This window comes from Gavia stellata, chromosome 27, assembly GCF_030936135.1.
Source record: "Gavia stellata isolate bGavSte3 chromosome 27, bGavSte3.hap2, whole genome shotgun sequence".
In the NCBI taxonomy this organism is placed as follows: domain Eukaryota; kingdom Metazoa; phylum Chordata; class Aves; order Gaviiformes; family Gaviidae; genus Gavia; species Gavia stellata.
The window spans coordinates 5,877,749-5,902,827 of record NC_082620.1 but is presented as its reverse complement, the minus strand read 5'-3'; the positions used below and the strand labels follow the sequence as shown (position 1 = coordinate 5,902,827).

Here is a 25,079-nt window from a genome sequence, read left to right as displayed (position 1 = left end):
CACTTCATACGGAGTATTAAACGTAGCGACTGCATCCCTAAGCCACAAGGTCTGTGCTAAGCCCGGCTTCCCCTCGGCTGCACGCTGCCTCCCACGGCACGACAGCGAGACTCCTTGTGTCACTGCGACCTCGGGGCACCTTCCTACAAAAAATACGTTCACTTGGCAAGAAAGCCTCTGGCACGCCACAGCACCAGGCAGTATTTGCAGCGAGCTAACTCGGGAGCTGGTAGTGATCCACTAGCTCTCTCTGAAAAGTGTCGCGCACCAACTTCAGCATGACACGGCCAAGTGGAAGAGAAGACAAAGTGAGACAAATGTCACACCGCCAGAAGGATAGTCTTGGGAGATGTGAGGCAGAGATGTGGGGCAAGTGAGGCAAGCTTGGCGATCTGCAGCTTTAGCGAGGACCTGATACAGGGAAAACCAGGAACACCTTAGCAGTTCTCCCATCTACTCCTCCTCTAACACTTAAGTCACGTAACATGAAAGTGCATAAATTGATCCCCAAGAGAAAGCTCAAACCTCACTGTAAATGGAGAAGAAAATGCTCTCAAGAGATCAAAAGTGGTGTCTAATAACTGCTGCTACCTTATCTACCGCTCAGCTTTTGAAGAGCTATGTTTAGCATCTCTTCTCTCTCCAGAGCAACCCTGAAGCAGTCTGAGCTGGTTCGGCTGAAGCACACTTCGCTGCGGTGCTCAGGACGCGGACCCCAGGCAGGGAAGCCATCGCTCCCACGGGGGCAGCAGGCAAGAAAGCCAGGCTGGGCCGTGGAGTGAGGGCATGGGGATGAAGCTCCGCAAGCAGACTCCGGTCCTCGCTCCCGAGCTGTTGCCTCGCTGCCACAGGGTGTGAATGTGAGCAAGAAAAAAGGAAGGGGAAGCCAAAGACGTAACCACGGTGACTTCAGTGCAGGAGCCCCTGGGACAGCGTGGGGAGGGCCAGCTTCACCCTGGAGGGATGATTTGCCCAGGATCCTGGGGCAAACAGAAGAGCACCCCGGGTCACCCCCATGCCCAAAGAGGCAGCGGGTGCAAGCGCTGTACCAGCAGTGCAGGAGGTTAACGTTTCATCTGTGCTGCGGCAAAGTCTTAGAGAAGGAGTAGGCACTATGTAATTAAAAGGCAGCAGCTGCTGAAAAGCCTGGTACAAAAATTTCACCTTGCACAGAGAGAGTAATTTTTTTCTGTTCCGTGATGTGTGACAAGACTTCCCGCCACGCTCCGACGCTCCGAGTCCCTCCTCGCTCAGCAACGCCAGCCTCGGCCCAGCCACCCACCGGCTGGCACGGCCAGAGGTGCAGAAACACTGCCACCGCTCACGCTGCTGGAGCCAGCAGCCGGCTGGGCTCTGCGCATCTGCCTCGGGACAGGCTACCCCGCTGCCACGTGGCGGGGCACGAGGCATTCGGGCAGGGGGTGCAAACCTCCTCCTGCTCCCCACCACGCTTCTCCGCACGTGGCCTCGGCAAAGGAGTCGTTCCTCAGCATAACGGGGCTTGTGACGGGAACACTGACAGCACAAGCAAGAAGGGGAGTGTCTCCACTGAGCTGCCGTGGCCCTGGGGCTGCCCGTGCCGCAAACACACGTGCCTCCATGGAGCACCCCTTCCCCACACACGCCTGTTCCACTTCTCGACACAGAGAGGAGAGGTCACGGCAGCCCAGCAGCCACTGTGGGCCTGCAAGGAGCACCAGCAAGGCTTAACGTCAGCCCCATTGTCCATCAGCATTTGCTAGGTGGGGAGCTGACACGGGTGGACACCACGGCCCAAGGCCGTAGCAAGATGGATTACTGCTGGAGCGGATTGCTTTCCCCATTCCTGCTGCTGCAAGTCAGCTCCCAACATTTCAAACCGCACGTGTGGGAGAGGGCTGGGGCCAGGAAAAGCACGGGTGCAAATGGAAGAGAGTGTGGGGTGGTCAGAAAAGACCAGGGGCTGCAAAATGCATCTGTGGGCAGACAAAAAAAAGACAGGTCTACAATACCTTTCCATTCTACTAACTGAGATCAGCCCTGCCACGAAGCCTGTGCTATGAATTCATTCTGCAGCATCCAAGTCTTATATTGGCTTGTGTCAAAAGAGAAATAGGCTGGGTTTAGCAGCCAAAGCCAGCAGGGTGTTCCAGTACTGCCATGCACAAAGGGAACAAAATTGAAGAGCTTGTGGTTTAAGTTATATTTTCATGGCTCTCTTCCCAGGGCAGCCGAGTGTCCCCTCCCCTGTCCCCCTGAGCAGGCGCAGAGCTGACGGGAGAGCCACCTGGCTCCTTTGAAAAACTAAAAGCCCAAGGCTGCCTCCCAGTATTCTCTCCAACAGGGACTGGAGAAGGAAGGGCTCAGCGTGAATTTGGCAGCAGGAGGAGGGTACACAGCACACACATCTCCCGAGGTCTGGGCCAGACCCAGCCCTCTCCCCGCCAACATACTGCAAGGTTTAACTGTAGGGCTGCAGGTAGGCTGTGGGCAGCATGCATAACTAAGCAGAGCAGGCAAGGGGAGGTAAGCACCTTACGTGACTTCTAAAGCCCAAAGCAATTATTTCCCCCTCGCTACATCTGTGCCGATAAGTTACTGGCCAGAGGAAGCTGTTCATCACAATTACGGGATGTTAATTAAACAACCAAATAAAACGAAGCACCATCTTCTCCTGAAGAAGTATCGAACAGGAGGAGCAAGACCAGGACCTCCGATACGTGGCTGCTGCTCAGGCGCAACCAGTACTCCGTGCCGTAGAGCACCACAGCCCTGCGCAGCCAGGTGAAGCCTCTCCCTGCACGCTGCCTCCCCACGCCTGGGCATCCCCTCCTCAGCTGCCAACACAGGGCTGGAAGAGAGCAGAGAGGTCGTGAAACACCACTTCCTCGCACCACTTGACTGTTCCCAGCAGAATAGTCCCCTTTGCCAGGTGGCAAGGCACACGCACCCTCCAGGCTCTCTTGCTGCCTCGGCAGAGCCAAGGTAACACTCAGTCTGCCCAAACTCATCGTCTACAGGTGGGGAGTATTTCCTAACAGCCCCCTGGCACAGATCAGATGCTCCGTTAACACACGGCCCCACTCGCACCCCATGAAGGCAGAGAGGGCCAGCAGCAGGGACGCGGGGAACCAGTCCTTGCCACGCTGCAGGTGGCTGTCTCTCTCTTCATGGCAGAGGGGATGCTGTCTGGAGAGGGAGCCGCCGGAGGGGAAAGGGAGCTGGACTTGATGGGGCAAAGCCGTAACAGGGTGCTGAGGAGAGGGCATCCAGCAGCCAAGTGAAAGACAAGGCCCAGGACTGAGAGCATTGTAGGATTAATCTGCTAACCGATTTCCTATGCTGACTTGAAAAGCCACCTGCACCAGCATTTTCTCTGCCTAACCCCATGCCTGGACCAGTTCTGCAAACCCCAAATTTATGGGGCTGCCAGGCACAAGAAAGCATTTTTCCAATATTTAATTTCTCAGACATCCTCATCTCATGCGTCACTTCTGCTTTTATGCACCCATAAACAAGCGTTGAGCGCTGCTCCCTTGCCCTGGTGTGACGAGTTGGGCCAGCATCACTCTATCCATGCGCGCCCTAAGGAAACGGGTGTCCAGCCCTCTCAGCCTTCTCGGACGTTTCCAAACCCAGCAGAGGCAGGACCCACAGCTGGCTGGTGCCGTTGACACATCTGCAAAGGTGCACGGATGCCAGCAAAAGGGCTGGCTCCCATCACCCTGGCGAGCTATCGTGACTCTCCCCGTCCACAAAGGATCCTTGCTTGAGACAGGCTGAAGTAAGTTGTAGCTCTGAGATCAGGACGCACTTCTGCACTTGATCCAGAAAGCTGCTGGGGCCAGCAAGAAACCCAAACCTGCCAGACCAAAGCGCTGGTGATAGCGGAAGGGGCTGAACAGGCTGCTCAAGCCTGTGCCGCATCAAGAGGGCTTCCTTCTCCCTAGCAGGGCTGGGAGAGCGGCACGGGTGGAGGGCACTGCCTGGACCCTGCCCAGGATGCCCCAGCTGCAGCTCACCCTGCATTGCTCCGCTCTCAGCCCCTCGCCTCTGCTCGCACCGGGGAACAGGCAGGAGCCTTGCCCACACCAGGAACGGGAGCGGAGCGTGTGCGCAGGCACGGTCAGAGCCAAAACTGCCACCAGCGAGGCAGAGCTCTGCTCTCCTCCCCCAGCTCCCATGTGAGCAGGACAGCTTTGTGACCCACTTGCTGCTCTCGACTCCGGAGCTGTCTGCTGTCGGCCGTGCCATCGTACTCCACGCAGACCTCCCTAACAAGTACCCCAATCGAGAGGGCTTTCCGCACCCCTGCAGAGCACCCAGGAGAGGAGGGTGGCAGGAAGAGAGGGATGACGGGGAGCTGACCCCAAGAGCCTGGTACCTCATCCTATTGATCCACCTGAGCAGCCAGCCCAGCTCTCACCAGCCTGGCTTCCCAGTTCCGAGAGGGTTTACTGTTCTCCCTGCCCTCCGCAGAGCTAACAACAAAACCAATCTTGCCTCCCGCACGCGACTCCACCAAGGGATGCTGCAAACAAACAGAACTCAAACCTCTCATCACAGATGCTGCAGGAACAAGGAGAGGGGAGGAGGTACCCTCCAAATCCTCCCCCATCATTTATTTCCCCCCAAGGGATGCTGGAAGGCACAGCCCACCCTGCCTGCCCCCCGCACCGCACCTGCCAACCCCCCCAACAGAGCACTCCTGCCCCGGGGGGGCCGCAGCTGAGCCAACATCCACCCTCTCCAGCTCCCCGCGCAGACACTCCCCGGCTCCTGCCTACCGCTGCCGAGAAAGGAGAAGAATTAGCCAGCTTGGATGCCACGGGCCAGTCCCTCAGCTGGGGAAAAGGCAACAGCCTCCATAGAGCACTGCATGTAAGAAAGCCAGGCTTAAGACCTGATAGAGCTTAACAATCCCCTGCCCAGCTGCACGGGAGATCTGGGAGAAAGCAGTGAGTTAACAGCATTAATGGGCTTGTTCCAAAATGAAGCAGAGACCACTCTATAAATCAATGTGTGGCTGAAGAGTTTTCTAGGGTAGAAAGTGGTATTGGAAGAAACAGAAAAGATAAACGGCACACGAGTGCTAATTAGAGACCCCCCCAGCTGGCTGGCAAAGCCTTCCACCTCCAGCAGCGCCGGAGCCCCAGGGAAGCGGTCGCGGCTTGCAGCACCTCTTCTGTATGCAGGACAGGGTCTTTGCAGAAACCATGCCCGAGGTGCGGGAAGCCCCTTCCTTCAGACAAAAACTGAGGTCTGACATTGCCAGGGCGGATGGTGATTTCTGCCTAGCTTTGCACCACCGTTTGGAAGGGAAAAGGATCACAGCAAACCTTCCAGGAGCAGGGTTTCTAGATAGAAATACCAAGTTGCAGATCCTCAGCCGGTACTGGTGGGCAGAGATCTGTTGGCTCGCGGCGCAGGCTGCCAGCTGGTGGCAACCCACTGCTCACCACAGAGCTGCGCAGACTTGTAGAAGATGAGGATCTGGCCCAGAATATAAAGAGGTGACAGTCCTCAAGGAGCCTCGGTGGAGAAGAGGCAATTGAGGGGCTCTGCTGTGCTCGACGGTGGCACTGTCATGCTCTCGTGCTGGGACACAGCCCCAGAGCGCACAACGCCTGCCGAGACCCACCGAATCCTCGCCCGCCGCCTTTGTCACACCACCAGCTACCGCCTGGGGAAAGGAACACGGTGCGGGGAGGCAGAGACCCTCCCCTGCCTGTCCCTCTCAAATGTGGCTGGTTAGGGGAAAGGAGAAGGGTTCGGCGGCCCCCCGACCAGCCCTCCCCAAACATGCCCGCTGGTCGGACAGCCGGGCACAGCTCTCGCTAGCACCTTGTCCCACCAAAGCCACGCTGAGAGCAAGCCTAGGACAGGAGAACCATGGCCTTCGCCCAGCAAACCTCAGCCAAATCCCAGCAGTCCCAAGTACAAGCACGGCCCCGTCTAAGCCCGGGGACTATACACAGAACCAGAGCCACCTCTCCAAGCCAGCCCCAGGCGATGAACGCCACCAGTCCCTCCAGCGCAGCAGAAGCAGCAGGGACCAGCCCCTTCACCCCAGGAGGGACCTCTTCCCCATGCCCCTTGCTCCCCCCTGCCCAGGAACGCTTCCCAAAGGCAACGCGAGGCATTTGCACCGTATTAGACTTGCAAAAGGAGGCTCCTCGTTTGGCAACCCACCAAGGGTGGTAGTTTTCCATCTCCTGTAGGGACCAGAGATCTTTTGGAGTATGTCATCTGGATGGGCTGGGCTGCTAATATTTTGGAGCCCTAAGCTAGGAGCTACACCTACGTTCGTTTTTATTTTTGCTTTAGATGTCTTCTCTGGTCCAATTATAGATTAATCACATTTTATCTAGCATCCGTTTCTCCCCCGCCTCCTTCCCCACCCCCTTCAGTGAAGGAAAGAAAGAAAGAAAGAAAGAAACGTGTTATTAATTGGCTGCTGTTTTCTGCTGGGTTCTTATCTGCGCACGTGAAACTAGGGAGGCTGGGGAAGGTGACTGAACAGCCTGCCAGCAGAAAGCAGAGCATTTTAAGCCTGGTTTTCAGAGAAAACAAAGCTCCTCTGATGACACTATCTGAGCATGTGCTTGCCTGCCTGCATCCAACAGCTTTTAAAGCCATTGACTGATAACAGCACGGCCTCAAAAACCAAAGTTCCTACAGGTCTGTGAAACCAGAAGGCTTTAGTAAGCCCAGAGAAAAGGTGTGAGGTGCTGGTGAGTACACCGCTCATCAGACACCGGGGAAATCCATAGGTGAGAAACAATCCATAGGTGAGTGCCACAGATCCAGGGAAAATGCAAGTCCGTAGGAAACCCAGGTGCTGTCCCACCCGCTCTGCCAGGGAGGGACCAACAACTCTGGAAGAGGACGAAGAAAGCACCGTACTGCCTCATGACTGGCAAGGTGAAAATTTGGAGGTGGGGAGGGAATTGTTAGGGGAGCACAGAATCAGAAACCTGTGGGACCCCAGCAAGGACGGGAAAGGAAGGAGGGCTGCGTTGCAGTCCCCCAGAATTTACATGCCCACACCCTTTCTGGCCAAGGCAGTGGAGATACCTGATGTCAGGGTGAACACCAGCTTCCATTTTGCTCTTGATGCTGGTAAAAGCTGAAACCTTTTGCCAGCTGGAGCACAAGCCCAAGAGATTTATTTTGGTAGCATTTATACATTGTTAGTAGCTGGCTAATCCAAGACTGGATGGGCTGGGATGATTCAACTTTGGCTGCGCAGCAGAAGCAGTAATTTAATGAACAGCCAACAGCATCTCAACAACCTCTGCTAGCCTCAAAAATCACCTCTCCCTGAGCTGCTCAGCCCACGTCCCACGTACTTGCGCTGGAGAGATTCCTACCTGCTTTGTGCTCATTTAACCTCCTGCTGCCATGAGCCAGCACAACTCACTCCAGTCCTTTCCCAGCAAGACCAAGACCTGCTAAGGCAGCGGAGGGTCCCAGGGAAGCACCGTGTCCACATCGCTCCCCTGAAGAGGTGTCCCACCCCCTTGGCCCACGCCTGCTCTCAGGGCAGGCTGGGGGGTGGCGGGGGGGGACGTCGGCTGCCCAGGCCACGGCGAGATGCAGCCTTGAGCTCCGGGCCCCACAAGCTGAAACTAGTCACCTCCCTCACTGTCCTCCCCTGGGTTGCTCCGATGCTACACCAAAAAACTGGAGGGACCAAGGGTGGCAGAACACTGTTTCGGGCTATTTCCTCATGCTAACAGCCCGTCGCTTTCTCATGGTCCTTCCCTCACCTGCGACTCTGCCACATAGCATAGGCACACATGACATTTGCTTTGGCATTTTTTTTGCTCTGTGCTTGCAGAGCAGCAAGCCCTTCTGGACCTCCTTCTGCTTCCCCCCTCCTTTTGCCAACATCCAGGAAGACCCTTGGGGACAAACACAGAATAGCCACTCGATTCAACACTGCTGCTTTTAAGGATAAGGTCCCTTTCTCCAGCTCCCTCCCTTCCACGGCCTCAGCAGATGAACCAGTAAAGCTCTGCAAACTGCTAGAGCACACGGAAGATCCCATCTCCCTTTCCAGCCCTTCCCCACCTCCACCACAGCCGCCCGGGAAACCCTCTGCAGAGAAACGGCTGCTGTGCCTCCCAGGGAGCAAGGAGGGACAGTCGTTCCGTCCTCTCTCCTCGCCCCGGAGGGCCATGCTCCTGCATCCCCAGGGCAGGGGCGAGGGCAGGGCGCGGGCGCGATGCAGTACTGCTCCGGGCGCAGAGAGCAGCCAGTGAGCTGCAAAATAGATCACTGGGTCAGGAGGCGCTGCTCCACCGGCAGCTGCGGGAAGCGTGAGAGGCTCAAGTCGTCTGCTCTCAAGTGCATCCTGAGCACAGGAACCGAGCTCCAGCAAGCGACGCTGTACTTACCATCTCGCGGCGTTGGCGGCGTCTGAGTAAAATAACTGTTGGGCTTGTCTGCAAAGAAACAAAAAACACAGGGCTATCAGCAGTTCCTTTTTGCAGACTCTCTTCTCCTCCCCCCAAAGATCTCTGCCCACAGCTCCCCAGCAGCTTTTGGACCAGCAATTCATTCCTTCAGCACACATGCCCCGCACAAGCAGGCACCGACTCCCAGGGAATGTACAGGAGGTCCTGCAGAGAGAAGAGAGCAGCAGGAACAGGAGCCCTGGCTCTCCCACCTGTATCGATGGAGCACCTCTGGCTTGGGATCTGGCAGCAGCCTGCTTCTGCCTGGCAGGCTGGGGCTTGCCTCAGCCCGCTGTGTGCCATTTCACCAGGGCTGCGATGCAAATCGCGCTGTCTATCACCCCTCACACACGCATCCACCTGGCCACTGACTCACCACGTCATTTGGGTTGAGTGGGACAGCAGTGGGGAACGCTGCAGCCCCCGGGGCAAGAAGGCAAAGGTGGGAGAAAGGGGTAGCCTGGGGCAGCAGAAGGTGAAAGCTCCACAGACACTACCGCAGGTCCCAGAGCAAAGCGGCACAGCCTCGCCGCCAGCCAGCCGTCTACATTTGGGTAACCCTTGATGAAGCGGGGGGGCGAGAAGAGTTCCACTCAGGCAGTTAGCTCCACAGACCCTGCCATCCTGCGTGGGAAATGCTGTAAAGCCAAACTGTGCTCTGCTCTCTCTTAAGTGATGTGCCCAGGGCAGCAAAGCCAGGCTGTGGCAGAGGGCCCACCACGCCTTAGCAGCCAGGCTCTTTCCCTACCATCGCCCAGGCCCTGCTCCCGCCGGTGCTTTTTAAATGCATTTGTGTGTTTTACAGTTTTATACAGCTTTTTTCTAACCACACACACACCAGGGGAAGCAGTGCATCCCAAAGCTTGGCTGGAGGATTTGCCTGCCCTCTAAAGGTTTTTCTCACAGCGGGTGTTTGGCACTTTCCAGCATCAAGGAGGTCAAAGACACCGCTGCGTGATGGAGTACTCCTTCACAGGCTGCGCCTGGAGAACGCCAGGCGTTGGGAGGGTGAGCACCTGCGCAAGGATGAGGCAACAGAGCACAGTGCCTAAAGCAGCTGGCAATTTGTGGATGTACCCACATCCAAGTGTGTGATCTTTTCAGCCACACCAGGGATCAGATCAACAACGTAACTGCCGGGAAAACTCCTCCGTCTTGCCTCAACCCTCTACTGATTCTTCAGAGCAAGAGAGCGGATAGAGAGCAGGGATCCTGGAGCAGCCTAGGAGACACATCTCCCACCCATGGCATATAGTAACAGGGCCCCGAGGGTTCAGCAGTTTGTAACAAGGGAGCAGCAGAAGCCGCTGGCCAGGGCAGGACTTGCAGGAGCCCATCTTTCACCCCTCACCCCCGAAACAGCCCTGCTGAGATCCCCACCCTCGTAAACGGACTGACTGCCTTCCCCCCAGGAGCATCACCCGCACCCACACTTCAAGCACCAGGTTGGGAGTATTCGGGGATGGGTGGGGGGGTGGAAGGGACACAGGACACGGAGGGTGCTGGCGCAGCTGAGAGCACGAGCGCACCGTGCAGAGTGGGGAGCTGGGGCTGGCCCACGCACGCCCACCTTCGCAGCTCCGCTCCGCAGTTCTGGGCCAACATCATCTCAGGGAAAAGCGGGGCAGAGCTGCGGAGCGGGCTGTCTCCCTCCCCAGTTTCTCCCCCAGAGAGCAGCAGGCAAGCCACGAGCGCCCAGGAGCATGGCGCTGGGAGGGCTGCCCCTGTGCCGGAGCACCAGCACGCCGGCTGACCTAACTCCTGCCTCTCCCCTCCCTGCTCCTCCCACGCGCCCGGGAACACCTACAGTTGTTGAGGAAGAGCAGCACGGCAAATCCCAGCGTCGAGGTGGCCAGGAGGATGAGGCAGATGTTGCACGGGATCATGAAATACCGCACCACCAAGGAGACCTTGTGCTGGTACATCCGGTCCCGCTCCAAGGCCCCCGGCGCCATGGGGTACTGGCAAGCCGTCATGCTCGGCCGTCACGCTGCGGGCCAAAGCTCAACCCGCTGCCGACCCATCCAAGGCAGAGCAGCCACAAGGCTCACATGGATCCCTCTTCCTCCCTTCCCCGGTTGTCTTCAGCAGCCGCAAGACCTAAGTTTTCCCAGAGGTTCCCATCCTCCGCTCGCAGGAGGGCAGGGCGGGCGGGGGCACCTTCAGGAGCAAGAGTTTGTCCCCACATCTGCCATCTCAGAGGCACAGCCTAGGGGTCAGGTCCGAGCCCGCTCCGGAGGGACACCCACAGTCCAGTGCTCAGCAATCCCTCTTCCAGCCCGGGAGGTGTCAATCCACACCTGCCTGCAGAAAGCAAACTAAACAACCCCAGGCAAAAGTGCTGAGAGCTCAAGTTCTGCCGCCAAGCCCACCGGGACGGGGACAAGCTGCTGCCAGCATGGGAACAGCACCAACAGGCGACGGCTCCCGAGAGCAGGGCTGGGACAGACACGCTCGAGGGGTGCCAGCATGGGACCCCCTCCTCTCGGGCTCGCAGCCTCGGCACCGTCCGTATCCTCTCGGCGGGGACGGGAGGAGAGGTCTCACCGCCCCGGCGGCGTGCGGCTGCCTCTCGGCTCCCCGCTCAGGCTCTGCGCCAGCCTTGCTCCGGCAACGCTGAGCTTCCTCCCGCGTCCACGCGTCTCCTCCGGGGCAGGCACTGCCACGCTCCCCCGCTCCCGACCCTCCGGGGCAGGTCCCCGCAGCCGGGCGCTGGGAGCAGCCCAAGGGTGCCGCTCAGTTGGCCCACGCCCCGGGCGAGGACAGGCGCTTCCCCTTCACAGCCGCTGCACGTCCATCCCCGCTCGGCTCCGGTTTCCTCCAGGGCAGCCGCTGCACAGCGCTCCCTCGCCGCCGCCCCTCCTCAGGCGAGCCGGCCGCCAGCTCCCCGGCACCCTCCCAGCCCTCGGCTGAGCGAGACGGGGCCGCAGCTCCGCTCCCCCCCCCGGGGGGCTGCCCCCTCGCAGACCTCGCCAGCGGAGAGCAACGCTGCCCGGCGCGGGCACCCTCACCGCCACGGCGGCGGCCGGGGCAGGCCAGCTCCCCTCCTCACGCCGCTGTGACATGCCAGTCCTTCCCGGAGAGGTTCCAGCTCCCCGCGGAGCCCGGCATGGAGAGGCGGCACGGACGCGGGCGACAGCGATGGGGAGCGGCGGCCGCCCCGGCTGGGGGGGGGTGGGCGTGCAGCGTGAGCTCGGAGACCCAATTCCGGCGCCCGAGGTTGGCCCCACGCGCGGTGAAAGGGCCGCGCAGCATCAGACAACAGAGCAACGAGGGGAGCAGCCCGAGCCCCAGCGACCGCGGGAGCGCCCGCCCCACGCCCTGAAGTTTCCCCGCCCGCTCCTCTGCCCCGCGGGGGCCGGCGTCCGTCCCCCCCCCGTCGGCAGCGGGGCTCCGCGCCCGCCCCCTCGGCTCCGGGCGCCGTGGGGAGACCCCCGGCAAGCGCTGGGGGGGGGGGGGGGGGGAGCGAGCCCCTCCCGAGCGCTCCGGCGGCCAACAAAGGGGAGGCGAAGGCGAGCGGGGCGGGCGCGGCGCAGACAAAGGGCGGGAGGCGGCGAGGTCCCGGGGGAGCCGGGAGCCGTGTGCGGGCAGGGCGGGGGGACGGCACCGGGACGGGGCCGCGGCGGAGCTCCGGCCCCCGCCGCGCAGCCACCAGCGCCTGCCTGGGGGCCGCCCCGCCGGGGGGAGCGCGGGGGGCGAAGCCCCTCTCCCCGCCGCGACTGCCCCTTCGCCCGCCCGAGACGCTGAGAAGCGGAGAGAAGTCCTCACGTCTTCCCCAGCATCGTCCCCGCGCGGGGCTCCCGGAGGGGGCCGAGACCCCCAGGGAGAGCAGCGGCAGCAGAGCCAGGCAAGGAGCAGGAGCAGCCCCTAGTTACTGTTCTCCAGGACGTTCATTCTAGCGGGAGGGAGGCACACCTGCACACCCCAGCACGCCCCGAGGCACTGGGTGCAGCCCCACCACAACTGCCCGGGGAGCGGGACCAGGCTGCGGCCGCAGGGACCCCGCGGGAGCTGGAACCCGCTACTGCTGGGGGTCCATGCTGGCACTGCCAGCACACCGGCTGGACCAGGGGGAGGAGGGCACGGAGGGGAGAAAAGAGGTGCTGGGACACAGACGCAGGGTCAAGCAGTGCTGCTCCCTTCCTTGCCTGCCTGGGCACTCTGGCCCTCGGGCAGTCAGAAGCCTCTGGGCACCGCTTTCCTTGGGCAGGACACTGCCAGCAAGGACAGGAAAGCTGCCAAGAGGAGAACTGGGCTGAAAGCCAGAGGAAGGTCAGGGCCAAGAGCCAGTTGCTTGAGTGAAGGTCCAGCAACCGGGCAAAAGCAAACAGCAGAGCAGGACAGTCCCGCTGCAGCCCGAGCACTCCCAAAGGCAGTGGTAGCTGGTGCTCACGAGACAAGCTCCACTCCGTACTTGCTTTCCCATAGCACCTCTCCAGGCTGAAGCCCCATCTCTAGCAAGACAGTGTCCCTGGCAAAAGACACAGCTCTCAGCAAGCTGTTTCCCTGCCCACGGTACCACACTTTCTAGAGCACCGTGACCTGCCACCTCATTTCTACGGCACCATGGTCCTTAGCAAACAGGCAGAGCTCTTCCTCACCATGGAGGAAGAAAACAGCTCTGGAGACTATGAACAAAACTCTGTGAGAGGAAGGCCCTGCGGTTACAGAGCCACCTGAACACAAGTCTGGGCTGACTATACACTGCCCTGCAGTTTCAGAAGCTGGTTTATCATCCAAGCCATGGGACAGGAGGACTCTTGCAGCCTCCTCTGTCTCCCAGAGGGGCTGTCTGTACCCCGCTGTGTCATGTGCAAGGCAAGGAAGGAGTCAAACACCCATCCCATGCTCGTAGGGCAAGATGAGCACCGTGGAGACATGGCAGCAGGTAACCCCTGCTGTGGTCAAACTGGGAAGCTCATTACAGAGAAGTTGCTTTAAGTTCCTCCCATCTCCCCCTGCTCGGCACCGACCGGGCAGCTGCTGCAGCTAGGAAGGGAAGCATGGCTTCCTCCCGGCAGCCACCACACAGGCCCGGGCCGCGGCACTGCCCCACTGCTTGGCAGCGCTCTCCTCTCCCACTGGCACGGCCGGGTGCCACGGCTCCACGGGAGACAGCTCCAGCTGCTCTGCCAGCGACTGCGGCTGCGGGGGCTGCACAGCCCTCTCTTCCTGGGGGGGTGCCCAGCTGGCTGGACAGCACCATTCCCACCACCCACTCCTTCAAAAAGCAACAACAACTTGAGATGGGAGAATAGCCCTCGCTGGCAGCACATACCCCTCCCAGCCCCAGTCTGCTCTTGCCTTGCTGTGCCCCTCCCTCCCTCCTCTTGGCAATTCACCTGGAGCCCGAGGGACACAAACACTAAGGCTGAACCCACCCACTCTCCCCTCCAGCGGGGAGATGCAGGGGAGACTGGGTGGTCCTTTAGCAGGGCATCTCTGGCACCGGGCAGGTTGCAGGGTCTCCTTGTGGGATTAGCACAAGCTGCCCTACAGCCACACCACAAAGCCATGCTGCTCCTCTCAGCTGGAGACATGGGCTGGGAGCATCCCGGGCATCCCAGCACTCCAGGTGCAACTTGCCAAGAGTAGTACAGGGAAGAAGAAAAAATGGAGAAGGGAGGAAAGAAACCCAAGTCACATTCCAGACATTGCTCCTCTTTAAACCTGCATCGCTCCCTCCCCTCCCTGGGGACTCGCAGAACATGATCCCAGCTTGCTGAGAGGTACGGGCTGCATCCTAACCACCCTGCCAGGAGGAGAGCCCACACAACCACGGCGCCTGATGGCCTCACGTCCGAGCAGCGAGGCAGATCGGCACGCACCCCAGGAACCATTCTCCTCCCGACACACGCAGGGGGCTGCAAAGAGCCCCTGAGAGCCCAAGTGCTATGAGGGCTCAGTGGGAAACACTCTGCCAAGCCATCTCTCCCAAGCAGACCCCTGCGAGGAACCCATCTCGGGAGCCCCCTCACAAGCAAAGCCCTCTGCCAGGGAGAGTGCTGACGAGCCAGGTGGAAAAGGGCTCCTCAGCCAGCACCAGAGGCCACAGAGCTGCCTCCTGGGACATGGCACAACACCCCTCCCTTCACCAGGGATGAGGCATGAGGACTGGCTGAGCAAGTGGGAGAGCCCTGGCTACCAGACGGAGATCCCTAACCTCACCGCACACAGAGACCCCACCCCTCAAACACAGTATTTTTCCCTCAATGGGTAAACTCAAGTCCCTGCCACTGCTGCCCCATTTCCAGTACCCTCCCCAGCTATCGCAGCCCCCTGGGAATTTCTGGAGCATCACACAAGAAGCCAAGACCTTCCCAAAAAGCGAGCAGAGTGCCCTGGCCCTCTCCTTCGCTTGGTCACCGTGTGGCCGGCTTGGCCTGGTCCTGCATCCTTCTGCTCTGCCCTGGGACACAGGTGCCAAACTCCTGCCCGATGCCTTCACCAGGGCACTGGGATGCCGACGCTGGCCCAGCAGCACCCTTCTCCCTTCCTGGCCTGCTCCACACATCCCCCCCACCACGTAGAGCTTCAGAGCCATGCTCCCCCAGCAATCCCAGCACATGCGGGCTAAGGCCAAAGGCTTGGCTTCGAATAAAGAAAGAAAAAAATCCCCAAAGGGAAGCGAGGACATTTGCATCCTCCTGTGTGCATGTTTACACATGCAAATCAGCCACCACACAGTCCTCCCTTTCTTCCCAGGTCTGCAAGGACTCTGTCTGTCCCCTCCAGCCATTTAGGGGCCACTTTTAGGGGCAGCCCTGGCTGGATTCTGAACAGCCTTTGTGTCCTGGAGGAGGCAGGTTCAAACTCCAAGTATGGGCACATCGGCTCATCACCCTCTTAGGAAAGACAAACACTTGCACCTTTACCCCTTGCGAGTCTTTCAGATGAGACGTTAGAATCAGAAGAGCCATTTTCCATGAAGAGACATCACAATTGCCTGGTCCATCCATGTGGGCTGTCGTTTTTGTCTGTTATCCCCCCCTCTCCCCAGAGCTGGCTGCACATAGACACCCCTGTACAGCTACGGCATTTCACAAATGCCTGCATCCTTTCGCGTCAGCTACAGCACGCAGGGACAGCCGCTCTCCCACCCGCTCCCTCTGCCAACCGTGCCTACCACGCACACTCAGCCCTTCCCTTTACACTCCTGACACCAGCGCACCAAGGACCAGGCAGGAAAATACAGCAAGACCTGACAAGGCAAAAGAGCGCGTAAAAGCCGCCTTTGGCTCAGAAGCGAGCAGCTCGGAAGAGCTGGCCAGCGAGCCCAGCAGCACTGAATGCACACCACCAGCTCCAGGCCGGTCTGACGTGGAAAGAGGTGGCTGTGCACGAGCCAAAAGCACCCAAGACATAGGGACAGCTCAGTCATCGTCCCCCAGTACCTCTGTGTCTGGCTCAGTCTGCACTGGGACAGCCCAACCTGCTCAGCCCCAGGCAGAGGGGACTCGTCCCTCAGCCACGCCGAGGCTCCAGAGCAGTCCATCCGCTGCTCATCATCCCGGCTCTGAGCAACAGCACGCACCTGCGCCGAGGGCATTTCTCCCTTTCCTCCTCCTCGGGACTGGAAGCAGCCTGGCTAAGGCTGCAGGCGTTCGGAGGAGGGCCAGCCACAGCAGGGTGCAAGAGGCAGAAAGTCACCACATCTGCCAGGAAAGAAGAGGGAGGGACGGGGGACAGCGGGCCAATTTAACACCCTCAGACACAGCTGCTATTCCTCTGCTACGGGCAAGAAAGCATTATCTTTGAGCTCATCCATATTCCCCTCTGCCCAGTTTTCTAAATGAAAGTGTTCAGTGCATTAAGGCATCCATGTGGTCACCAGCCAGTTTAAAGCCTGGTGCCATTAATGGGTTTATTTCTGGGCTTTCACAGTGAGGATGTCACAGCTGCTGCCAAAATGCAGCAGACGGGCAGAAGGGGCTGGGCTGGGTGCAGCTGGGTGTCCTCAGCGTGGCAGGACGGGAGTTTTATCCTCTTGCTTCCAAAACACAGAGCTGGCAGGAGACACGTACTCCATCCCGGGGTCTGGGCAGGCCCCGGCACATCAGCGCTGGGAGCAGCACGACCCACACACGCTGCCCTGCATCTCTGCACTGACCTCAGATGGAGGGGGCTCACAGGCATCTGGTGGGACCCCACACCCTCAAGCCACCAGTTACTTGGGAAGAGATAACACCAGCAGGAGACACCCGTTTCATTTCCTTCACCTCCCCATTTCTGCCTACCAGATGCTGGATACCAGCCTGCGACACCAAAAATCAGTGCCACTTTGGGATCTGACAGCTGTCAATCTCTCCCTCCTCACGGAGCCGGAGCCAGAGCCCTTGTAGAAGCCCCCAGCTCCTGCTGTTGCCAGGCTGATTCCCCACCTGGCTCCCTTCTCACTAATCCTGTTTGGCAGGGAGCTAATTGGGATTTATCTGACAGCACCCAATGCCTAGAGAGCCATTTTGTGCTTCCTCCGGGGAGGGCGAAGAGGAGGAGGAAGAAGCCTGCAGAAGGCGTTTGCACATTCTCCCTTCCCCATCCCCTCCTGCAGTTTTACAGGCTAATTACCAGCATTACAGAGAAAGGAGCAGGAGGGGGAGAAAGTGGGGATTTTAATTATTTCATTTAACACTTGGCAGGACTCAGCTTGACTCCTGCTGAGCACCGCTTGGAAATAAAGAGCTTTTAAAGCCTATCAATGGGAGACGGGGGAGCGGGTGCGGGAGATGGGGCTGGGGTAGCCAGCCTTGCGGCTAGGTTGGCGTGTGTGCTGGGAGTGGAAAGGGGTGTTAATTCACACCGTTCCTAATAAACAGCCGTGCCAGGCGGTGCTGGACAAGGGGTGCCTGGCTTCCTCCTCTGAAGAGGGGGGTGTTTCCCCACTTAATGACTTTGTCCTGAAACAGCCCCCTACTACCATGCGACACTGGACCATGCAGCTGCCTTTTAGACATGCTTAGGGATGCCTGAGCATGGAGCACTGGAGTGGGCCACACGCATGCGCCCCAGGGAATACAGCTCACCCTCCACCGGTACTGCAGACCCTTCTCTGAGCTGGTGGTCTGCACGCCACAGCCTGTGCACATGCTGCATTGCAACTGCAAGACGGCCCCGCCATTAACACATGTTCCCCCACACGCACCGCACAAAGCCCATACCTCTTCCACCTAGCCACCCATATGCAACGGTGAATGTGTTTTACGATGTCTCTGCCTCCCCCCTTAAAAAAAAGAAAAAATAAAACAAGGTTTGCACACAGAACTCGGTGTCCGGGTCTAGAAGTACAGGACCACTGCCCAAAAGCGAACACAAAGCAAAGCAAAAAGCAACCCAGGGGAGGGAGGTGATGCATCTCAGCACTAAGCCACACAGCTCCCCGCTGTTCCAGCCGAGGACCCCAAGCACTCTTTGCCCAGCCCTGTCATCCTCTGCCTTTGCAAGGGTAAACCGCTGCGCACACGAACTGCTGGGCTCCTGCTGGCACCCGCGCTCCTGGCCCCGACTCCTCGCTCCCTGCGAGCCCAGCTTGCAGACCCCAAATGAGGCAGCCGGGCTTGCACCCACAGCCCAAGGGGACTGTCCAGAGCAAGGCACCTTGCTAGGGATTTCACGCCGTCAGCGGCCACTGCCTCCCTCCTCCGTGGTCCCCAGGAGAACCACGGTGCCTGCTGGCTCGCTGCGCTGTCAGGACAGCCGCCCGCTGCAGGACTTGCATTCAGGAGCGACACTGAGAACAGCACCCAGGCTGGAGAGAGGCGAGCCAGGGCGATGCTGAGACAAAGGCCCCTCGAGCCTGTCCCCCCGCATCCTCCCGATACTCCGAGGGTGTCCGGTGCGGGGTGCGGGCAGCACTGCGGCCCCAACCCTGCTGCCGCACAGCCTGGAGGTGCCCCCCGAGCTGTGGCCAGGCTGTCCGCCTGCAGCCGCGGCTCCTCGGGCGGGCTCACACCGCCACCTGCCGCTCTCGCCAACCCGCGCCGCGAGAAACGCCGGCTGAGCCGAGCCCATAGCATCCCCGCTGACGTGGCACGGAGGGGATCATCACCGAATCACTAAGGTTGGAAAAGACCTGTAAGATCATCAAGTCCAACCACCAACCCAACCCCACCATGCCCACTAAACCATGTCCCGCAGTGCCACGGCCACACGTTCCCTGAACCCCTCCAGCGATGGTGACTCCACCACCTCCCTGGGCAGCCTCTGCCAGTGCTTCACCGCTCTCTCAGGAAAGACATTTTTCCTAATATCCAGCCTGAACCTCCCCTGGCGCAACTTGAGGCCATTCCCTCTTGTCCTGTCGCTTGTCACTTGGGAGAAGAGACCAACACCCCCCTCCCCACAACCCCCTTTCAGGCAGTTGGAGAGAGCGATGAGGTCTCCCCTCAGCCCCCTCTTCTCCAGACTGAACACCCCCAGCTCCCTCAGCCGCTCCTCATCAGACTTGTGCTCCAGACCCCTCACCAGCTCCGTCGCCCTTCTCTGGACACGCTCCAGCACCTCAATGTCCTTCTTGGAGTGAGGGGCCCAAAACTGAACACAGGATTCGAGGTGCGGCCTCACCAGCGCCGAGTCCAGGGGCACGATCCCCCCCCTACTCCTGCTGCCACACCATTTCTGATACAGGCCAGGATGCCGTTGGCCTTCTTGGCCACCTGGGCACACTGCTGGCTCATGTTCAGCCGGCTGTCAACCAGCACCCCCAGGTCCTTTTCTGCCGGGCAGCTTTCCAGCCACTCATCCCCAAGCCTGTAGCATTGCATGGGGTTGTTGTGACCAAAGTGACATTAGAGCACCTCGAGGGCGACGAGGAAGGGAAGCCTCCCCCTTGCTGGCGGACAAACACACCTTTCAAACACCCCAGGGGCTACAGTCTGCCCTGAACTTACGTTGTCCTGCAGCTACTGTTTCCCTGAGACAGAAACAACTCCCTCCACCAGAGGAAGAGCCTTGCCTGACTACTGGAGCGGCTGAGAGTGAATCATCCAAGCCTTCAGCCTCTCTGTGCGCTGATTGAGTTGGCTGAGCTGTAAGATGTGACTTCTGCCAACCCTCTTCCAAACACACACCAGTTGCTTTGCAAGCTGATGTAAACTTGCTCATCTGCAAGGGGGCGTGAGGATCAGCTGGTGTTGCAGAGTTCCCCAAGGATATGACAACATCAGGGGGGTGCAAATAGGAAAAAACACTAGAAAACAGATGATGAAACAAACCTACAGCTCATTTCTGGAGCAAACACCCAGCAGGCTAAAATTAGCATGTATCCCTGGCACTCTGGATACTGTCCCACTGAGAAAGCAGCTGTCACCAGAGAGCTTCCAGACAATGAATGACACCCTTCAGCAACAGGGGTGGGAGCATGCCTCATACTGGGTCTGCCTGGAAAAGCAGTGTTGGCTGGAGTTAGGGTACTGCCGGTAACCTCATACCGGCCTCAGAGCTCTAAAACCGCATCAGCAGAGCCCAACTAGTGAGAAAACACATCGTGCCAGCGAGAACCAGGCATGCAGAGAGTATGAAAGCAGAGGTACCTCACTGTAACACCTCCATTCCTCCCCAGCCAGCCCTCAATGAGCGGAGCGGCAGCAGTGGGGTGATGCAGGAATGGCCAGCACGTACCCTGCGCAAAGGCGAGACATCCCAGCAGCAGAAGCTGCCTTTGCCATGCCGGCTGTACGAAGTGCTGCAGGCAGAGGGAGCGCTGGGAGCAATATTCAGCAAAAGGCCTGCCAGCCTTCAGCCTGAGCCCCTCTAGAGAGCATAAGCTGAATGCCATGCCACAGGGCAGCCCTGCAGCTCTCTGCCACCTCCCTCCCAGCCAGGGCTCCGCAGGGGAGCAGCGGGTCACCCCCGGTTCAGCCGGACACCTCACCCTGCTCCATACCCCGGGCCAGGGGCCGAGTCACGCCAGCCGAGTGCTCTCACTGCACGTCTCCCAAGAGGCAGTCTGGCCACAAGAAAGCAGGAATTACACCTGCGTCCGCAAGTGATGCGGCTCTGTGCCAGTCAGCACCAGCTCCTGCCGCGGAGGCAGGACGCAGGGCTCCGCAGAGCGGCTCTGAGACAGGCGCTCGGTCGTGGCTGTGTCCGGCACCCACCACAGACAAGAGCGTCAGCCCCGGGCCCCGGTCCAAGCCGTCTGGTGCAGCAGAGCTTTGTTAACCGCTTCCCATAAAGCGGACAAACCGCAAGAGCCGCGGAGCGGTGCGAGACAGGCCTCCTGGGAATGCACAGAGCCAGACTTAATAGCAGGGCAAGAGCCGGCGGCATCGTCCCCTGGCGGCATCGTCCCCTCCCGCAGCAGCAGGGGAGGACACGCAGCCCCTCGCCCAGCTCCACGGCGGTGGTGCTCAGACAAAGCCAGTGCCGCTTCCCCAGGGAGAGCAAAGCCCCCCCAAGCTACACAGTAAGGTGAAAAATAAGAGAGCTCAAGCACATCACTAGAAAGGAGAAAGGAAACATAGCCAGCAAAAGCGTGTGCTTGCACATACCCTCAGGGGAGGAGGGCAGCTGCTCTACTTGGATTAGGAAGGCAGGGAGAGCTGCAAGAGCCTACGGGAAGGAGAGGAAAGGAAGGGACACCCTTTCCTCTGACCAACTATGGTCCTGCTCGGAGATCGCTCATTGGCACTGTGGAGGGGCTGGCACCTCGGATGGGGACACAGCAAGGGGGAGCGGGCAGCCCCGGAGGGGGACACAGCAAGGGGGAGCGGGCAGCCCCGGACGGGGACACAGCAAGGGGGAGCGGGCAGCCCCGGGAACCTCGACCCTTTTTCTCCTGCTCACCTGCTCCCCGGGAGAGACAAAAGCAGGCAGCACCCAGCTATCCCGCTGTCAACCACGCACCGCTGAAAGTAAAGCCTTTGTGCCAGCGTTGCAAGCAGCGAACAGCATCCAGCTGGCAGCAAGAGCCGGCACCCAGGAGAAGAGCAGAACGCTCTCGACTGGCTTTATCCATCTCAGGAAGCGTTAGCCGGCAGGGGATGCTGTCGGCTTGGATAGCTTCTCTCCTTGCTCCTCCTGCACCCAGAGAGGCCCAGGGTCCAGGCCAGGAGTAGGCAGCTTTCAATAAAACTTTTATGTCCCTCTGTTCCCTCTCCAGCGCTTTTGCAGCAAGGGCACGCTTCCAAGCAAACCCTTAGCCTACCCCTCCCAATCTGCACAATACAGTCTATATATTATACATAATGAGGGGCACAAAACAGGGAGGAAATACAGCAGTAATAGCTTTAAACAGCTCACCAGCCACAGCTGGTCCAGTCCTGGTGTAACTCCCTTTTCCTCCGTTCCGTGGGGTTTGACACAGCCAGCCGCAGTGCCCAGGTCAAGGCTAGCCGAGCTGCCACAGCTCTGTCCTGCCCCGCATCACACCAAAAAAGCCAGCTGCTTATCCAGCTACACATGTGGGTCAGCAGCAAACCTAAAGGTCTCAAGGTGAGAACAGTGCGGGCAGAGGAGCAGCCCCCAAGTCAAAGCTGGTGTAGAGGAACCTTTTGATACCTCTAGACCCAGGCCTGTCTGTCCAAGCAGGGGACAGCTGCCTGTCCGTGGCAAACATGGACCTGGGACCTTTTGCCACGGCAGGGCGGCTGCCCGGGCGTGCTGGAGAGGGGCAGCAGCACAGGGAGGCATTCCGCTTGCCCCGTCCTCCAGCCCGAGGCAGCCGCGCCGCTGGCGGATGTGCACAAAGGTTTGTGCATGCAGGGGAAAGGCATGAGATGAACTGCCAGCCCCAACCACATGCCAAACGCCTTCCTTACATACGCTCTGTATCCACAGCCACCAAACAAAGGAGCTGGCCACAAGGCTCCCGGGATGCCGGGATTCCCAGCACCAGGGATCAGAGGGAAGCGGGCACCCAGCCAGCCTGCAGCCGTGTATACCCTCGCCTGCTACGGGCTGCTCTCATCAGCCAGGGCACGCACATGGTTTGTTTTAATGACTGGGATTCACTGTTTAAAACAACTGTTGGGGCAGATGACAGCTGAGGAAGAGATGAGCCACTGCTGACACAGGGCAGGGCAGGCGAGGCGAGGGGACCAGCGGAGCAGGGACAGGAGGCGAGGGGACCAGAGGAGCTTCGACCCATGCCCACACTTCACTTGCTTTTGCTAGAAAGATGCCCAGAAGAAGTGTCTGTGGCGTGTTTGCCCGACACCTGGAGCTTCGCAGCTCAGCCAGGACAGGGAGCACACATAGCCTCTGCCCTTGACCTGCTGGCAGCAGCGCTCTGCCCTCGTTCATTAATTACATCAGGCGCAGCACATGCCACAAAACCCCCAGGCCAGGTCAACAGGCAAACCTGTCTGTTTTACCTCCAGTATGAGCTGGGACAGTGCTCTCCCCCACCCTCCCCAGGAAGCTGGTGAAGGTGAGAGGCTGAGGATGGAGTCGGATATGAGACAAGCACTAGGTGAGAGGCGTCCTTAGATCACAGTTTCGCGCCCACAGCACTCCAGAGGCTTGGTGCCGCAGCAGCCGTCGCTCGCTTTGTGCAAGGACGGTAGCAATCCAATTGAGCCCAGGCAACAACGTCAGGCTGGGCAATGCGGAGGCAGAGGGGAAAGCAGTTCTTCAAACTGTGATCTAAAAGCAATAGCTCCCTTTGAGGTGAGCGCACACTCCGCAGCCAAGAGGCCGTGGGGATGGGCGTGCTGGTACCCACCTCCAGGTTTCTATTGCTCCAGCACATTCTGGGTAGATGGAAGAATGACACGGACTAGCCAGCGAGTCTGATGGTGGATGGAAAAAATGGTATTTTTTTGCATGACGCACCACCACTTACCAGCAAGAAGCTTCCTATGTTCTTTAGAAAGCAGGGAAGGGGGAGGAGAAAAAGGAGAGAACAAACCAGTTAGAAACAAGAAAACAGACAGCTAACCCAAAGCTTTCCTCCCCTCCCACAAGCCCCCTCCTCCAATCCTCCTCTGTCAACACCACCTGGGGCAGCTTCCATCCACCTCTTCCAGCCCTTTCCAGGCAGCATCGGGCACTAGCTCCCAGATCACCCCAGAAGATCGTGGCAGGGTTGCTGGCCTTCTAAGCCCATTGATTTAAACATGTTTTCATGGCACAATGGGCTCCCAAATCTGCAGATAGCCAGAAAACAGCAGGATCCTGATGTTGCTGATGATATTGCACACTGCGACAGCCGAAATCATGCACAGCAAAACAAGGGAGAAACCGAGAGACCCAGAACACTAAATATGTGCAAACGACAACAACAAAAACCCCATCAGGAACATGTCAGCAGTGTCCACTGACTATCAGCCACACAACACAAGCATGCTGGATTAGACACCAGAGTTGATTTGATCCACAGAGAAGCCTGCGCTCTTTCCTTACACAGTCAGCTGAAGGAGGTGCTGGAGACCGTAACAAGTGCAGCCAAAGACTCAGAAGCCAACATGCATTAACTGTTAAACTTCGTGGGTTGCCTTGTCAATAGATGATTTTCTGAAACCAAACTCACAATTTGGCAATGTTCAGGAGCTAAGCCTGGAGCTATCCGCAGCCATGCCAGCTTCCCAATACAGGCTACCAAGGATCAGATGTTTCCCGTTCCACTCAAAGGGGCACATCCTTTACCATCACAGCTTGATACCTCCTATCCAAATGCATCACCTGGGCTGGAACTACTTTTGAAGTCTAGGAAACCAGAGCACAAGATGAAACAAGGTCCCCAACACACATGATGAAAGAGAAGGTTAACAGTTAAACAGCTGAGCATTTTAATAGTTGTTATTGAGCGCTTATCTGCAAGTAATCTATGGCAGTATAGAAGCCCTGTAACCGTTACAGCATTCATTCTAGATGCCTATGGAAATAGGAGCCGTCCTGGCAGCCAGGTCTGTGTTCCACCAGGACGTGGGTATCTCCTAGTGTGAAATGCAACTCTTAACCTCTCTTTTCTATTCCACCCAGACCGCTCTGCCTCCTGACAGGACCACACAGTAGCTACTAGGCAGTTAAAAGCAGGGTGGAGTTTGGAGTACGTGGTGCTTCTTGTGTGCTTTTCTCAGGCTGGACTCCCTGAAAGAGGACAGACACGGAGCCCCAAGGGAAGCATGGCCAGACGGGTGGGATGCAGGGGATGGAGGCGGGCAACTTCCCAGGGAAAGGGAGCGTGCTGGGCCACATAGCAGAGGAAACGGAGGAGGAGGAAGGCAAGGATGCAGCTGGAACAGAGAGCCTCGCCCGCTGCCCCGGTACCCAGGCTGAGGGGTGCTGAGGCCTCCCCGTGCTCTGCATGCAACGTTAGCAGCAGCTCCCACAATGGGCTGTGGGACGTGGGTAATGTGACACTGTGAAGAGTCCTGACAGCTCACTGAGATTATTAGGGGAAAAACAAAGTGAGCATTGAGGGCTGGAGACGGCCCCATGCCAAGGAAGTGACGTGCAGCCTTCTCCATTGGCAACCGGGAGCCCTCTCAGCTATAAGCTGTTGGGAGATGCAGGGAAGAAAGGAAGAGGGGAAAAACAGCTTAAAAATATCCCAGAGCAGCACAGTTATTTTGGGATTTTAATTTATAAAAAGAGGAAGAAAAACAGAAATGAAAGCCAAGACCCCATGGCCAGCTCTGGTGCAGATGAAATATTAGCGTCTGGCTGCAGGAGTGCAGCGCTCCCTCCCTTCCTTCG

General features: G+C 58.7%; 1 protein-coding gene across 1 annotated transcript in view; it reads right to left on the bottom strand.

Annotated features, from left to right (window-relative positions):
• AGRN (agrin) overlaps positions 1–25,079 on the bottom strand; it is a 128,014-nt gene that overhangs the window by 56,237 nt on the left and 46,698 nt on the right. Inside the window, exons 3-4 of the mRNA XM_059829912.1 lie at positions 23,224–23,244; positions 8,382–8,429 (exon numbers count right to left, since the gene is read on the bottom strand). Coding sequence (XP_059685895.1) covers positions 8,382–8,429; positions 23,224–23,244 — 69 coding nt within the window. The remainder of the gene's footprint in view (positions 1–8,381; positions 8,430–23,223; positions 23,245–25,079) is intronic.